Below are 18,127 nucleotides of genomic sequence, written 5' to 3' on the forward strand. Positions count from 1 at the left end.
GCCCGTGTGTAACTCCTGTAATCTAAGGCTTTCCTCCTCACTGTTTACCACCCCACCAAATTTCATGTCATCTGCGAACCTACTGATCAACCCTCCTACCTTCAAGTCTAAATCATTTATATATACCACAAACAGCAAGGGATCCAACACCGACCCCTGTGGAGCCCCACTCGACACAGGCATCCAGTCACAAAAATACCCCTTGGCCATCGCCCTCTGCTTCCTGCCACTCAGCCAATTCTGGATCCAATTTGTCAAATTGCCTTGGATCCCATGGGCTCTTACCTTTATTAGCAGTCTCCTATGCGGGACCTTATCAAAAGCTTTGCCGAAGTCCAAGTAGACTATGTCAAATGCATTGCCCTCATCTACACACCTGATCACCTCTTCGAAAAATTCAATCAAATTGGTCAGATATGACCTCCCCTTAACAAAACCATGCTGACTGTCCTTGATTAATCCTTGCCTCTCCAAGTGTAGATTAATTCTATCCCTCAGAATTGCTTTCAGTAGTTTCCCCGCCACTGAGGTTAGACTGACTGGCCTATAATTTCCTGGTTTATCCCTTCCTCCCTTCTTGAGTAACAGTACCACATTGGCTGTCCTCCAGTTCTCTGGCACCTCTCCTGTGGCCAGAGAGGTATTGAAAATTATTGCCAGCGCCCCTGCTATCTCCTCCCTTGCCTCACTCAACAGCCTGGGATACATTTCATCCGGGCCCGGAGATTAATCTACTTTTAAGCCTGCCAGACCACTTAGAGCTTCCTACCTTTCTATGCTAATTTCTTTAATTATATCACCGTCCTTCTGCCTGATTTCCATACCCACGTCACCCCTCTCACTTGTGAACACCAACACAAAGTATTCATTTAGAACCCTACCTACGTCTTCCGGCTCCAAACACAAATTACCGTGATGGTCCTTAATGGGCCCTACACTTTCCCTGGTTATCCTCTTACTCTTAATGTACTTGTAAAATAACTTTGGATTTTCCTTTATTTTACCTGCCAATGCTTTTTCACGCCCACTTTTTGCTCTCTTTTTTAAAATTCCCCCCCCCTACACAGTCGATACTCCTCCAGGGCTTCCGCTGTTTTGAGCCCTTGGTTTCTGCCATAAACCTCCCTTTTTTTTCCAATCCAGAATATCCCTCGACATCCAGGGTTCCCTAGATTTGTTGGTCCCACCCTTTGTCTTTACTGGAATATGTTGGCCCTGTACTCTCCCTATTTCCTTCTTGAAAGAGTCCATAAGACATAGGAGCAGAAATTAGGCCATTCGGCCCATCGAGTCTGTTCCGCCATTCAATCATGGCTGATAAGTTTCTCTACCCCATTCTCTCGCCTTCTTCCCGTAACCTTTGATCCTATCTAAGAACCTATCTAGGTCTTAAATACACTCAATGACCTGGTCTCCACAGCCTTTTGTGGCAATGAATTCCATAGATTCACCACTCTTTGGTTAAAGAAGTTTCTCCTCATTTCTCCCCACTGCTCTGACACAGATGTACCTAAAAGTAGCTGCTCCTAGTTCACTCTGGCCAAATCATATCTGACCTTATTAAAATCGACCTTCCCACAATTTAGAACTCTGATTTCTGGCTCATCCTTGTCCTTTTCGTAACAACCTTGAATCTAACAGAGTTATGATCACTATCTGCAAAATGCTCCCCTACTGATACCTCTGCCACATGCTTTGCTTCATTCCCTAAAATTAAGTCCAGGACCTTCTACATACTGGCTTAAAAAGCTCTCCTGGATGCATTTTAAGAATTCTGCTCCCTCTAAACCTATCACACTATGACTAACCCAGTTAATGTTGGGGAAGTTGAAATCCCCCACTATTACTACCCTATTATTTTGACACTTCTCTGAAATTTGTCTACATATCTGCTCTTCTATTTCTCTCTGACTGTTTGGGGGTGTATAGTACACTCCCAGCAATGTGATTGCTCCTGTTTTGTTTTTCAGTTCCACCCATATGGCTTAATTTGAGGAGCCTTCTAAGATGTCATCCCTCCTTACTGCTGTAATTGATTCCTTGATCAATATTGCTTTACCCCCCTCCTCTTTTACCTCCTTCCCTGTCTCGCCTGAAGACCCTATATCCTGGAATATTGAGCTGCCAATCCTGCCCCTCTCTCAACCATGTCTGTGACAGCAATGACATCACACTTTGTTGTGTTAATTTGTGCCCTCAACTCATCTGCCTTATTCATCAGACTTCTTGTATTAAAATAAAGACCATCCAACCTTGCCAAACTCTCTTGTCCCTTAACTGGCTTATAATTTCTATGTCTTCCAGACTCACTTGCTCTCTCTTCTAATTTTGGCTGTGCATCTCCCCCTGCTGAACCTCCTCTCAGGATCCCATCCCCCTGCCAAGTTAGTTTAAACCCTCCCCAACAGCACTGGCAAATCTCCCCGCAAGGATGTTGGTCCTATTCTGGTTCAGGTGCAACCCATTGCCTTGTACAGGTCGCACTGCCTTCAGAAACAGTCCTGATGCCCCAGAAATTTAAAACCCTCCCTCCTGCACCATCTCTCCAGCCATGCATTCATCTAGACTAACCTCCTGTTTCTATACTCACTAGCACATGGCATTGGAAGTAATCCAGAGATTACTATCCTTGAGATCCTGTTTTTCAATCTGTTTCCTAGCTCCCTAAATTCTGCTCGCAGGACCTCATCCCTCTTTCTACCTATGTCATTGGTACCAATATGTACCCCGATCTCTGCCTGTTTGCCCTCTCCCTTTAGAATGCCCTGCAGCCGTTCAGTGATATCCTTGATCCTGGCACCAGGGAGGCAACATACCATCCTGGAGTCACGTCTACGGCCGCAGAAACGCCTGTCTGTTTCCCTTACTATCGAGTCTCCTACCACTATTGCTCTTCCCCTCCTCCCTCTCTCTCTTCCCCCCCCCCCCCCCCCCCCCAGGCAGCTGAGCCACTCGCAGTGCCATGAGCGTGGCTGCACTCCCCAGGAACCGTCGCTCTCACTGTTTTCCAACTCAGAAAAACAGTTCTCGAGAGAGTTGTACTTTGGGGAACAAAAACAGAATTACCTGGAAAAACTCAGCAGGTCTGGCAGCATCGGCGGAGAAGAAAAGAGTTGACGTTTCGAGTCCTCATGACCCTTCGACAGAACTAGGTGAATCTAAGAAGGGGTGAAATATAAGCTGGTTTAAAGTGGGGGGGGGGGATGTGGGTTGGGTGGGGGGAGAGAAGTGGAGGGGGGTGGTGTGGTTGTAGGGACAAACAAGCAGTGATAAAAGATGTCACAGACAACAGAACAAAAGAACACAGAGGTGTCGAAGTTGGTGATATTATCTAAACGAATGTGCTAATTAAGAATGGATGGTAGGGCACTCAAGGTATAGCTCTAGTGGGGGTGGGGGGAGCATGAAAGATTTAAAAATATTTAAAAATAATGGAAATAGGTGGGAAAAAGAAAAATCTATATAATTTATTGGAAAAAAACAAAAGGAAGGGGGAAGAAACAGAAAGGGGGGGGGATGGAGGAGGGAGGTCAAGCCCTAAAGTTGTTGAATTCAATATTCAGTCCGGAAGGCTGTAAAGTGCCTAGTCGGAAGATGAGGTGTTGTTCCTCCAGTTTGCGTTGGGCTTCACTGGAACAATGCAGCAAGCCAAGGACAGACATGTGGGCAAGAGAGCAGGGTGGAGTGTTGAAATGGCAAGCGACAGGGAGGTTTGGGTCATTCTTGTGGACAGACCGCAGGTGTCCTGCAAAGCGGTCGCCCAGTTTATGTTTGGTCTCTCCAATGTAGAGGAGACCGCATTGGGAGCAACGAATGCAGTAGACTAAGTTGGGGGAAATGCAAGTTAAATGCTGCTTCACTTGAAAGGAGCGTTTGGGTCCTTGGACGGTGAGGAGAGTGGAAGTGAAGGGGCAGGTGTTACATCTTTTGCATGGGCATGGGGTGGTGCCATAGGTGGGGGTTGAGGAGTAGGGGGTGATGGAGGAGTGGACCAGGGTGTTCCGGAGGGAACGATCCCTACGGAATGCCGACAGTGGAGGTGAAGGGAAGATGTGTTTGGTAGTGGCATCATGCTGGAAATGGCGGAGGGTGATCCTTTGAATGCGGAGGCTGGTGGGGTGATAAGTGAGGACAAGGGGGACCCTATCATGTTTCTGGGAGTGTGCTTCCCCACACTCGCACTGATTCTGATCTCTCAGCCACGTTCTCGCGCTGTCTCGTGATGTCACTCTTGTTTTTTTTTTGAAAAATATACTTTATTCATAAAACATTACAAAACCTTGGGGATTTCCTGACTACCTGCCTGATATCTTTCTTCTAACTGATGGTCGCCCATTCCCTCTCTGTCTGTACTTCCATAAGCTGTGGGTGACCACACTAAAAATGTGCTATCCACAAAACACTCAAACTCTCAGCCTCGCGGATGTACCTCAGTGCCTCCAGCTGCCTCTCAAGCCTTCAAAACTCGGAGCTCAAGCAGCTGCAGCTGGTGGCACTTACTACATACATGGTTGGTCAGAGCGCAAGGAGCATGTAGGACTTCCCATGTGTTGCAGGTGGTACATAACTCGGGATTGAGCTGCCCTGCCATGCCTCTAGTCAAAAAGAAACCCCTTACTTTAAGTTTAATACAGTAAAAAAAAAGTTAAATTATTTATGTACTTTAAATAAAAACCAGAACTCTTATCTTTCCTTGGCTTAATCTGATTTAAACTGGAGAAAAACACTTACCCACTATTCACCAATCAGCTCTCACCTTTGTGCTGATGTCACTTTTAGAAGCTTCCCCACACTCGCGCTGGTTCTGATCTCTCAGCCACGCTCTCGCGCTGTCTCGTGATGTCACTTTTTTTTTGAAAAATATGCTTTATTCATAAAACATGACAAAACATTTCTAAATCACCATCACAAAAAGTGCAATCAGATTCAACTTTTACACATGGATCACGAGGTGCTTTAATACAATCAATGAATATTACAGTCATTTCAATATGGTCATTACAGACAATCAGACAGTGCGATAGTATTGGGGATATCAACATACATCATGTTGCACTCTGAGGTGCTTCAATACAATTATAATACAATTAGTATTCAATGCAAACATTCATTGTGAGCCGTACAGCCCGAGGGGTCTATGTCATTCTTGTTATTTTCAACAAGAACTGACTGCAGGACACTTCCCAGACTGCTTCACCGCGCTGCTGACTGCTGGACACTCTTCCCAGACTGCTTCACCGCGATGCTGACTGCTGGACACTCTTCCCAGACTGCTTCACAGCGATGCTGACTGCTGGACACTCTTCCCAGACTGCTTCATCGCAGTGCTGACTGCTGGACACTCTTCCCTCGGGTTGCGTAAGGCATCATTGAAATGCAAGTTCTTTTCCACCTCTTTATTTCCTGAGCATTTTTCGTAAAGTCGCCTTCGGATCAACTGCTTAATGTGAGTTAATGGCAGTATCTGTTTCCAAGTGTTGACTGACATACCCATATAGGGGCAAATTGTATGCTCTAAAACTTTACATGATGTGGGTGTCTTACTTCACATATGTCATCCTGGAAATAAGTGAGAGGAGTTTAACAGGGGATTTTCTCTGTATTTCTGAAACATTCAAGTTTAAAAAATGGTATATATACAGATATGAGATATGCAGTCTTTGGTTGAAAAAATAAAAAATAGTGAAAATGAGTTCTGGCCTTCATTGGGCAGAATTGAATGGCTACAAAATCTCCCAACGGAGGAGAAAAAAATGACCTGGGGTTCTCACTCCTGATCGCTGTTCTGTGAGCACTCGTGGAAAGGCCAACTCTGGATAAAGAGAGATGACTGCAAAATTCAGCTGTGCTGCTCCTTTGGTGCTGACGCTCATTTAAGCTCATGAATAATGTCACCTTGTGCAAAGTTAAAGGCGGAGGGGTTTGAACCATACCCTTTACTGCTATCTTCTGTACATCCATGGACCTGCAATTTGAAAAAAGTTAATATTCTTGTAACTTCTACTTTGCCGGTGAATTACACTGAGAAATTCAAACTAAGACAGTTAAAAATGTTAATATGACTTGTCAGAAGTTTGACTGAGATCCCTCTGAGCACTGTGTGGAGTACATTGCTGCACATGTTTAAACTGTGCAGTGAGAGATGAATAGTTTGTTGCCTTAGATCAGTATGAATAAATTACAGAAGGGATCAGGTTTGTATTTTTATTGCTGAATGCCCGTCTCCTGTTTTTTTGTAGAGGTTAAAGGTCGGAAAGAAAAGCTGGAGCAGATGGCATCTTTTTCGCTCTTTGGAAATGTCATGTCCATAGCTAGTGTACAACTGGCAGGTTCCAAGCGGGATGCACTCCTCCTCAGCTTCAAAGATGCCAAAGTAAGCTGACAAGAACACAAGTGTGCATTTGCTTGTGTGTGCGAGCATGTGTTTGTGTGTGTGTTCTCTCATGTTTAGAAGTTTGATGGGTGTTCTAACTCTGGTGTTTTAAGGTGTTAAAAGAATCCAGTGGGTAACTAGAAAGAAACTATGTCCTCTTTATGTGCAGAATTCCAAAATAAGGGGGCATGATGTTACTCCATTCAGGAGTAAAATTAGAAAGCACTTTTTTCACACAAAGGGTGGTGGAAATCTGGAACTCCCTCCCCTAAAAGGCTGTGGAGCAATTGATATTTTCAAGACTGAGATTGATGGATTTTTGTTGAGTAAGGGTATCCAGAAATATTGATCACTGGTGGATAAATGGAGATGATATACAAATCAACCCCTCTTGTTCCTATGAGTTCCCAAGCCCTGATAATTCAATACTTAAATGCAGGTGGTTCAGTCCTATTTGTGCTTGTATCTCTTGTTGGCTGGTTGGGTTTTTTTGAAAGTTGATTCGGGAGGTTTCAGGAGTGTAGTTGTTGGTGCTGTTCCCTTGCAAGCAGATACTTTCTAAATTGAAAATCAGCTTGCATTGACAGCGTGAGTTCTAAGCACAGTTTAGGTTTGGATTTAGGCTTTATATCAGGCTCCCAAGACTCCATGGTATGCATGAATGGAGCCATTTGGAAGTTAGGTTACAGTCCTTTGTTGGGTCCAGAGCTACAGAGTGGGTGGAACACTCCCAGAAATACATGTCCTAGACACTGAATATATCCTACTCTATACAGCTCCGTATGACATTCAGATTATTTTGTCTTCCATTAATAGTGTGGACAGAGGGTACAAATCTTAAGAGTAAACCCTAAGGCCAGACATTACGAAACTAATAGAAGGACAAAATTAAGTGCTCTGTTTCTAAATGCACGTAGCATTCAGAACAAAACAGATGAACTGAGTGCAAAAAGAAATAAATAAGTACAACCTGATAGCCATTACAGAGACATGACTGCAGGATGACATAGATTGGGACCTGAAGGTTGGAGGGTATGTGACATTTGGGAATGACAGGAAACTAAGAAAAGGTGAAGGGGTTACTCTGTTAATTAATGATGATATTAGCGCATTAGAGATGGATAACCTAAGTTCAGGAAACCAGAATGTAGAAGCAGTTTGGGTTGAGATGAGAAACAATAAAGGTGAAAAGTCACATGTGGGAGTGGTGTACAGACCCCCTAATTGTAACTACACAGGACAGAGTATAAAAGAAGAAATAATGGGAGCTTGTCAGAAAAGTACAGCGGTAATCATGGGGGATTTTAATCTACAGATAGACTGGAAAAATCAGATGGGCAAAGGTAACTTAGATGAGGGGTTCATAGTATTTTTTTGGGATGGTTTCTTGGAGCAGCATGTTCTGGAGCCAGTCAGAGAGCAGGCTATACTAGACCTGGTACTGGGATTAATTGATAACCTCATAGTGAAAGCACCCCTAGGTAGCAGCAATCTTAATATTGAATTTTTACTTTTATTTTGAAGGAGAGATGAGTGTGCCCAAGACTAGTATTTTAAACTTAAATAAGGACAATCATGTTGAGGGCATGAAAGCAGAGCGAGCTAAAGTGAATTGGCAAATGAAGTTATGATAGGTCCATAGAGATGCAGTGGCAGACTTTTAAAGGGATACTTCAGAATGGACAGAATATATACATTCCAATGAGAGAGAACTTCCAAGGGGAGATCCATGGTTAACTAAAAATGTTAAAAGGACAGTATCAAACTTAAAGAAAACTTAAAATTGTGCAACAATCTGTGGCAGGTCAGAAGATTTTAATTTTAAAACAGCAAAGAATGGCAGATTATTAAGGAAGGAAAAATCAGTATGAGAGAAAGCTAGCTGGAAATATAAAGGCAAATAGCAAGGGTTTCTATAGGTATTTAAATAAGGAAAGAGTTAACAAAGTGACCGTTGGTCTGATAGAAAGTGAGCCTGGGGAATTAATGGAAAGTTAGGAATTGAACAAGTATTTTGCATCGGTTTTCACTATAGAGATTACGAGTAACATCCCAGAAAAAGCTGTAAATCAGGAAATGGAAGGGAAGGAGGAACTCAGGAAAATTACAATCACCAGAAAAGTGGCATTGAGCAAATTGTTGGGTCCTGATGGATTTCATCCTAAGGTCTTGAAAGAAGGGACTAGAGAAATAGTTGATGTTGGTTCTCTTAGGGTTGGGAAGGTTCCATTAGATTGGAAAATAGCAAACATAACTCCTTTATTCAAAAAGGGAGGGAGACAGAACGTAGGAAACTACGGGCCAGTTAGCTTAACATCTGTCTTAGGGCAAATGTTAGAAGCTGTTATTAAAGATGTTTTAGCAGGGCACTTAGAAAGGTTTATGGGAATCAAGCGGAGTTAACATGGTGATAAAAGCATTGTACTGTGAACGTTGGAAATCTGAAATATGAACAGAAAATACCGGAAAAATTCAGCAGGTCTGGCCAGCATCTGTGGAGAAAGAAACAGTTAACGTTTCAAGTCCATATGAGTGGGAGGGGTTGGGGGAGAAAGGAAGAGACTAAATGTTTTTAAGAATAAATAAATTATTAAAAAATTGGATTAAAAAAGGCGTAAAGGTGAAGGAGAGAGTTCATGGCCTGAAGTTGTTGAACTCAATGTTGAGTCCGGAAGGCTGTAAAGTGCGTAATTGGAAGATGAGGTGCGGTTCCTCCAGTTTGCGTTGGGCTTCACTGGAACGTTCCAGCAGGCCAAGGACAGACATGTGGGCATGAGAGCAAGATGGTGTGTTGAAGTGGCAAGCGACAGGGAGGTCTGGGTCATGCTTGCGGACTGAGCGAAGATGTTCCACAAAGCAGTCACCCAGCTTGCACTTGGTCTCCCCATTGTAGAGGAGACCACGTTGGGAGCAGTGACTACAGTAAACAAATTGAAGGAGGTGCAAGTGAAGCGTTGATTCACCTGAAAGGAGTGCTTGGGGCCTTGGGCAGTGAGGAGAGAGGAGGTAAAGGGGCAGGTGTTACACCTACTGTGATTGCATGGGAGGGGGATGAGGAGTCGAGGGTGATGGAGGAGTGGACCAGGGTGTCACGAGGGAATGGCCCCTACTGAATGCTGACAGAGGGATGAGGGGAAGATGTGTATGGTGGTGGCATCATGCTGGAGCGGTGGAGGATGATGCTTTGAATGCTGGTGGGCTGAAAGATGAGGACAAGGGGGACCCTATCATGGTTCTGGGAGGGAGGGGTGAGGGCAGAGTTGCAGGAGGTGGGTCAGACAGGGTTGAGGACCCTGTCAACCACAGTGGGAGGAACCGTCAGTTAGGGAAAAATGAAGACTTGTCTGAAGCGCCGTTTTGGAAGGAAGCATCATCTGAACAGATACGACGGAGGCAGAGGAACTGAAAGAATGGGATGGAGCACTTGCAGGAAGCAGCGTGGTTTTGTGAAAGGGAAATCATGCTTCACTAATTTATTGGAGATCTTTGAAGTAGTCACATGCTGTGGTTAAAGGGGAACTAGTGGAAGTACTGTACTTAGATTTCCAGAAGGCATTTGATAAGGTGCCACATCAAAGGTTATTGCAGAAAATAAAAGTTGGTGGTATAGGGGGCAATATATTGGAATGGATCGAAAATTGGCTGGCTAACAGGAAACAGAGGGTAGCCATAAATGGGTCTTTTTCTGGGTGGCGGGATATAATGAGTGGTGTGCCACAGGGATCGGTGCTGGGGCCTCAACTTCTAACAATTTATATGAATAACTTGGATGAAGGGACGAATGGTATGGTTGCTAAATTTGCTGATGACTCAAAGATAGGTAGGAAAGTTGTGAAGAGGACGTAAGGAGGCTACAGAGTGGCATATATAGGTTAAGTGAGTGGGTGAAGACCTGGCAAATGGACTATAATGTGGAAAATGTGAAATTATTCATTTCGGCAGGAAAAATAAAAGGTAGCATATTATCTAAATGGTGAGAGATTGAAGAGCTCTGAGATTTGGAAGGATCTGGGTATCCTGGTGCATAAATCACAAAAGGCAGGTACCACAGGTAATTCGGAAGGCCAGTGGAATGTTATCATTTATTGTGAGGGGAATTGAATACAAAAGTAGGGAGGTTATGCTTCAGTTATACAGGGCAATGGTGAGACCACACCTGGAGTACTGTGTACAGTATTGGTCTCCTTATTTAAGAAAGATATAAATGTGTTAGAAGCAGTTCAGCGAAGGTTTACTAGGCTGTTATCTTATGAGGAAAGGTTGGACATGTTAGGCTTGCATCCACTAGAATTTAGAAGAGTACGAGGTGACTTGATTGAAATCTTTAAGATTCTGAGTGTTCTTGAGTGGATGTGAAGAGGGTGTTTCCTCTTGTGGGAGAATCTAGAACTAGGAGTCACTGTTTAAAAATAAGAGGGGCATCATTTAAGACAGATGAGGAGAATTTTTTTCTGAGGGTAGTGAGTCTTTGGAACTCTCTTCCTCAAAAGGCAGTGGAAGCAGGGTCTCTGAATATTTTTAAGACAGAGCTGGATAGATTCTTGATTAGCAAGGGGATGAACGGTTATCGGGGGTAGGCAGAAATGTGGAGTTGAGGTTACATCAGATCAGCCATGACCTTATTGAATAGCGGAGCAAGCTTGAAGGGCCGAGTGGCCAACTCTTGCTCCTATGTTTGTATGTAGTATGCAAAGATCTATTTACTTAATGCCCTGGTGCTGGAGGATCCCTGTTTATTTTAAACATGTCTGCTTTTTTTTTCCTTTTTCAAGCTGTCTGTGGTTGAGTATGATCCTGGAACCCATGACCTGAAAACACTCTCACTGCATTATTTTGAGGAGCCAGAGCTGAAGGTAGGATCTCAGTGGCACATGTATCTAAGTGCTTATGACATGTATGTGTGAGACACAGCAGAATGAGACCTTTAATAGCTTGCCCTCATTGTGTTTTCTTTCTTTGCTGCGGGTTGTCATTTCTCTTTGCCTTTTTTAATTTAGAAAGTTATTGAAGTGCTAAACTGCTTAGAGCAAGGCACCACTAAAGATGTTGACGTATGTTTGAATGCAAATCAAGGGGTAGTGGTTAAGTAAGCAGGGAACCTTTTGATTGAGGGGAGGAAAGGAATTCCACAACTCTCGATACCCTGGAAACTGAGAGAATAGTCCAGTCAGTCTTGATTTCAACTCTTGAGTGTCAATAAGCAAAGAATTAGCATGTAAAATCTAATTGAGGCATTTAGATGATTTAAAAGATTCAATGGGACAGATAAAGAGAAACTATTCCCTTGGGGGAGATCAAAATAAGAGATCATAACCTAACTGAGCTAAGCAGTTCAGAGATGATGTCAGAAAGCACTTGTTCACACAAAAGGTAGTGGAAATCTGGAAATCACTCCCTGAAAAAATGTTGAGGCTGGAGGTCAATTCGAGATGTCAAAACCCGGATTGATAGATTTATTGCACAGAATATATTTCATAGGAACAGGCCATTTGGATCCAAATAGTCTATGGTATTGTTTATACTTCACACAAGCTGCCTCCCACTATGAGTGTTAGAATGTGAAACTTGCTGCCACCTGCAGTGGTTGAGGTGAAAGGATGTACTGAAAGAGTTCCATGAAGTAGGGTGTGAGGAGGCAGCTTGTGTGAAGTATAAACAATAGCATAGACCATTTGGACCCAAAAGGCCTGTTCCTATGAAATATATTCTGTGCAATAATTCTTATCAATCTGGGTTTTGACATCTTGAATTGACCTCCAGCCTCAACATTTTTTCAGGGAGTGAGTTCCAGATTTCCGCCACCTTTTGTGCGAACAAGTGCTTTCTGACTTCACCTCTGAACTGCTTAGCTCCGTTAGGTTATGATCTTTTATTTTGATCTCCCCCGAGAGAAGAGTTTCTCTGGGTAAAGGAGTTTTTCCTGAATTCCCTGTTGGATTTGAAAGAATGATTTCCTTATTTTCTGCCTCTGCCTTTCTTTGACAGGATGGTTTTGTGCAAAATGTTCATATACCCCTGGTGCGTGTGGACCCAGATGGACGCTGTGCAGTGATGCTGATCTATGGAACACAGTTGGTGGTCCTGCCTTTCCGAAGGGACACCTTAAGTGATGAACAGGATGGAGTAATGGGGGAGGGGTAAGCTATAATTAAAAAAGAAAAAAAAAATGATTTTCAACTTTTCTTTCTTGGTTTGTTCGTGCCCCTATCTCTGCTGAAGGCATTGATATTGACCGGTTGTCCATGAGTACTAGGTCTAAGTGGTTATTTTTTCATTTATTCATTCTCCGGATATACAGTCACTGACAAAGCCAACTTCTATTGCGGTACTTGTGCTGAGCTACCTTCTTGATGACTAAGTAGCTTCCTAGTTAATAGTCAGTCATATTACTATTGGTCAAATAAAGGTCAGACCGATAAGGACATCAGTGAACTAGATGGGTTTTTAAAATATTCTGGTATTTAGCTTCCCTGATGGGATTTGAACTCATGTCTTGGGAACATGAAGAACATAAGAATTAAGAGCAGGAGTAGGCCATTCCCTCAAGCCTGCCCTGCCATTCAATAAGATCATGGCTGATCAGGTCCAGGCCTCAACTCCTCTTTAGCTGCCAGCTCCTCATAACCCTTAACTCCCCAATATTTCAAAAATCTAACTACCAGCTCTTTAAATACTTTCAGTGATTCAGCCTCCACAACTCTCTGGGGTAGAGAATTCACTACCCTCTGAGAGAAGAAATTCCTTTGCATCTCAGTTTTAAATGAGCGTCCCCTTGTTCTGTAACTATGTCCCCTAATTCGAGATTCCCCCACTAGTGGAAACATCTTCTCAACATCTACCCCAACAAGCCCCCTCAGAATCTTGTACGTTTCAATACGATCACCCCTCATTCTTCTAAACTCTAATGAATAAAGGCCTAACCTGTTTAGACGTTCTTGTTAAGTCAACCCCTTTGCCCCAGGAATCAGCCTAGTGAATCTCTTTTGAATGCAGTGTACCCCTTCTTAAATATGGGGACCAAAACAGCACATAGTACTTCAGGTGCAGCCTCACCAACACTCTATACAGTTGTAACAAGACTTCCCCATTTAAACACCAACCCCCTAGCAATACAGGCCAAAATTCCACTTGCCGCCTTAATTTCTTGCTGCATTTGCGTGCTAACCTTTTGTGTTTGATTTAGTCCAGGCCTCCTGATTACTAGTCCAGTAACATAACCACCATGCTACCATTCCTAGTATTCCCCTCTGGGGTTTTGGACATGAATGATGGCCGATTTGGCTAAAGGGTGACTAGTATCTGTAAATATGCACCGCAGCAAATAGTCAATGTCTTGAGGAAGGCAGGAAAGAAAAAAACAAATTAAACTTCTTAAGAGACAGCTGCATTCACGTTTGGGTTCTGTGTTTCTAGGATGCTGAACATAACTTTTTCAGTGAAATGCAGTGGGTGCATATTTTTAATGACAAACCCAAAAGAGCAAGGCTCATAGTGTGGAAGATTGGCATGATTAGAATGAGTTTAGCAGAGGATGGAGTAGTGATTCAGCAGTATCAAACTTGGGATTTAAAAATTTCACTGAAGGAAAGATTGAGGAGAGGGGAATGGATGTTCTGAGGTTTGAAAGCCTGGTGAAAAAATGAGTTGGTGTATAACTCTTGGTGTGTTTTATGGTTCAAGGGAAAATGGCTTAAAAACGTCTCACACCCATTACTTACTGAGTTTGACTCACTCTTTAATGTGTTAAAAATATAAAAAAGAAACGCAGCCATTTGAGGCTGGTTTCTCCCGGGAGTCAGAAATTTATCAGCACTCGCAAAGTTTAATTACCAAAAAAACGATTAACCACTAATGTTCCTCACAGTATCCTTTTGTAGACAGTAATTCAGCCAAAGGGACAGGCTAGGTTTAGCATAGTTTGTTGTAGCAGTGTAATATCACATTGTGCATTATATGGCACAGTACAATTCTCTAAAGCAGCATATTTACTGTGAGGAATGTTCCAGGAGTTCCGCTAGTGTTTTACTGAAATCACGGTAACTGCTGGTGACTAGGTGCTTTTCTGCTTTTTAAAGAAAGGGAGAAATGTAATTTTTTGTAGCAGCAATTACTTATATTCAGTTATTGATTTTATTATTGATTCAGCTATTGATTTTAGATTCAGCTATAGCTGTTTCCATCTAATCAACATGCTCTTTCACCCACAGGCAGAAATCCAGTTTCCTCCCCAGTTACATCATCGACGTTCGAGAGCTGGATGAAAAGTTGCTGAATGTGATTGACATGCAGTTCCTGTATGGCTACTACGAGCCCACATTGCTCATCCTCTTTGAACCTAACCAGACTTGGCCTGGGTATGTATACACTTGGTTTCCCCATAAATAATGACACAAAACGTTAGCAGTGTGCAGTGTGATGAAAGAAAGAAGCAAGTTCCACTTAGATTAGGAGAAATAAACACGAGAGGACATGGCTTTAGGGTGAAAGGGGAAAGGTTTAGGGGGAACTTCTTCAGAGAGTGTGGAATGAGCTACATCTGACATAAGTGCAGGCTCACTCTTACGTTTTAAGAATAAATTAGATAGATACATGGATGGGAGAGGTCTGGAGGGTTATGGACTAGGTGCAGGTCAGTGAGACTAGCGGAATAATATTTTGGCACAGACTGGAAGGGCCAAATGGCCTGTTTTCTGTGCTGTAGTGTTCTATGGTTCTAAGTCAGGTTAATGCTTCAGGTGGAGACACTTCATAGTAACCAGCATTATCTCTGCATATTTAAGATGCTGATGGACTTAACTGCTGCTGAATTTTATTTCCAGTTGTCAGCGTTTTTTTTTTAAATTGATCTTAATTATGTTCTGTGCTTCCCTCCATTTTGTTTTTTTTCCCATACGATCTCTCCCCAATCCCTCCTGCCAGAGTTCCAAAGTTGCGTTTGCATTATCTTATCTGAATCATTCTATTTATCACACTTGCCACTACCCTCGCAGCATGTTCAATGTAATGACAGCAGGGGTGTATTTTTGCTGTTGGTGGGTCAGCTACCTCCAGTGTGTTGGATGTGTGACTGCTGAGAAGTTAAAACAACATTTAGTGCAGTGTTCTCTTGGTTATGGGCAAAGTTGCTTTCCGTGAAGTTTGTTAACATAAGGCAGTGATAGCAGACTATTCGTCAATGGGGAGGTGTGGGATATCAAAGCCATTTGCTTTTCCCCATCGTCAACACATCAGGACTAAGTCATGTGGAAAGTTTCACTCTCTCAGTTAACTGTTTATTGTTTTAATTCTTTAGCTTGTTTGGGAGGAAGGTGGTTCTCATGTATTTTGAATGAAATCACAAGATAATTTTGAATAAAGGGCGCCATTTGGTCCATCTGCCCATGGGGTAGGCAGTGGCACAGTGGTATTGTCACTGAACTACTATTCCAGAGATCCACGGTAATGCTCTGGGGACCCAGGTTCAAATCCCACCACGGCAGAAGGTGAAATTTGACTTCAGTAAAAATCTGGAATTAAACGTCGGCCATTTCTGATTTTTGTAACAACCCATCTGGTTCATTAATTCCCTTTAGGGAAGGAAATCTGCTGTCTTTACCTGATCTGGCCTACATGTGACTCCAGACCCACAGCAATGTGACTGACTCTTAAACAAGAATTAGGGATGGGCAATAAATGCTGGCCTAGTCAGCGAGGCCCACATCCCATGAATGAACAAAAAACTAAACTCCATTCATTCAGCAGAATCCTACCTTCCCCCAGCTATTTGTTTTTTAAATAAAAACAGAAAATGCTGGAAAAACTCAGGCGGCGTCTGTGGAGAGAGAAACAAGAGTTAATGTTTCGAATCCATATGACTCTTCTTCAGAGCATTTTCTTAATTTCACCCCTGCCCCCATCTGCTCACACTTCTCTTTGGGAGTCTGTTCTGTGTTCATCATTTTTTTGTTTAAGGTAGACTGGACCTTGAGTGGTCTTTTTAAGGCAAACTACAGTGCTGAGTTCTTTTTAAAAGATGTTTGCTTAGTATTCAGTCTGCCTTGTTCTGTAAAGTTTTAATGAAGGTCACAGTTCAGCACCAGCAATTAAGTCATGGAGATATAGATACAGATGCAGGTTTTTAATTGGTTGAATGACCAGAGGCTGAAAAACTGCTGAGTTGCACACTTCATAGCTGCTCTATTGCAATAAAAGCACCGCAGTGGCACAGGCTCAGTGTGAAAGAGGAATTACTGGTTGGGGTTGCCCTTCTCAAGGGCAATTAGGGACAGGCAATAAATGCTGGCCTAGCCAGAGATGCCCACATCCCATAAATGAATTAAAAAAAAAGGAAAGTAGAACAGCAAGGTACGGAGATTACAGAATTGGAAATTGTGGGAAGGGGGAACCTAAGGAAGAGTGGGGGTAGAAGTAGAGATCCTGGAGTTGGAAATTACAGATGATCGTTTTTGGGGGACAGCAAGATAGATTCTCAGTATTTTCTATTCCTCAGCAATGTTGATATGAGAAAATGCTGTTAAATCTCATTCCTAGTTTTGTCTACAGGAGATTTTTAAAATCAAGTACCAACTTCCAAGCCAACTAGAGTGTTTTACACACTTGACAGGATAATAATGTTGATGTTTTACTGCAGACCCCTACTGTTGTTTATTGATTACACTTAAATGTTGTGCTACATCAGCAGGCAACGCATTATCACATTGAGCAATTGCGTTCTTTGATGGATTGGGGAATTACTAAGGATATGCAATCTGAGCTGTCACAGTAACTTGACTGGGAGGGTTTTAACTCATTGTTCGTCATCATAATTCATTGCACTTGCCCAGTTGCAGCACTGAATCCAGAATAATCTTTCTGCACACGTGTAGTCATCAGTATCGACGGTTGAGAGAGATTCTGTTAACTTCTGCTCCATAGAATTCACAGATTAGTAGAACGCAGAAGGAAGCCATTCAGCTCATCAAGTCGGTGCCAGCTTTTTCAAAGGACAATCCAGTTAGTTCCACTCCCCCAATCTTTCCCCATATCTATGCAATTTTTTCTCGACATACTTATCCAATCCCTATTGAAGACCCATCCTATCAGGCAGTGCATTCAATTTGTTGCATAAAAATGTTTTTTCTCATGCTTTCCCGCCCCCCACCCCCTCCTCAACCCGGTTTTTCTGCCAGTCACATTATGTCTCTGCCCTCGGGTTTTGGCTCTTCAACCATTGGAAACAGTTTTTCTTTATTTATCTGATTAAAATCCTTAATGATTTAAACACCTCCATCAAATCTCCACTTAGCCCCCTCTGCTGTAGGTAAAGCTCTGGGGACCCAGGTTTGAATCCCACCATGGCAGATTGTGGAATTTGAATTCAATAAAAATTGGGAATTAAAAGTTTGATGACCACAAAGCCATGTGGATTGTTGTAAAAACCCATCTGGTTCACTGATGTCCTTTGGGGAAGGAAATCTGTCATCCTCACCTTGTCTGGCCTACATGTGACTCCAAATCCTCAGTAACATGGTTGATTGTCAAATATCCTCTGAAATGGCCTAGCAAGCCATTCACTTGTATGAAACCATTACAAAGACAATAAAGAGGAATGAAACTGAATGGACCATGGCATCAACCTAGGCAATGCAAACGACAAGGGCAAACCCAGCTCCTTTGACCCTGCAAAGCAGCAGATAGATGGGATCACCACCACCTGGAAGCTCCACCCCAAGCCTCTCTCCATCCTGACTTGGAAATATATCGCAGTTCTTTCAC

The 18,127-nt window shown here is 42.8% G+C and overlaps 1 protein-coding gene across 1 annotated transcript in view; it reads left to right on the plus strand.

The window, feature by feature from the left end:
* cpsf1 (cleavage and polyadenylation specific factor 1) overlaps positions 1-18,127 on the plus strand; it is a 119,849-nt gene that overhangs the window by 16,707 nt on the left and 85,015 nt on the right. Inside the window, exons 4-7 of the mRNA XM_041183754.1 lie at positions 6,240-6,373; positions 11,146-11,226; positions 12,359-12,510; positions 14,581-14,727. Coding sequence (XP_041039688.1) covers positions 6,240-6,373; positions 11,146-11,226; positions 12,359-12,510; positions 14,581-14,727 — 514 coding nt within the window. The remainder of the gene's footprint in view (positions 1-6,239; positions 6,374-11,145; positions 11,227-12,358; positions 12,511-14,580; positions 14,728-18,127) is intronic.

The sequence above is a fragment of the Carcharodon carcharias genome, chromosome 3 (genome assembly GCF_017639515.1).
Source record: "Carcharodon carcharias isolate sCarCar2 chromosome 3, sCarCar2.pri, whole genome shotgun sequence".
NCBI lineage: Eukaryota > Metazoa > Chordata > Chondrichthyes > Lamniformes > Lamnidae > Carcharodon > Carcharodon carcharias.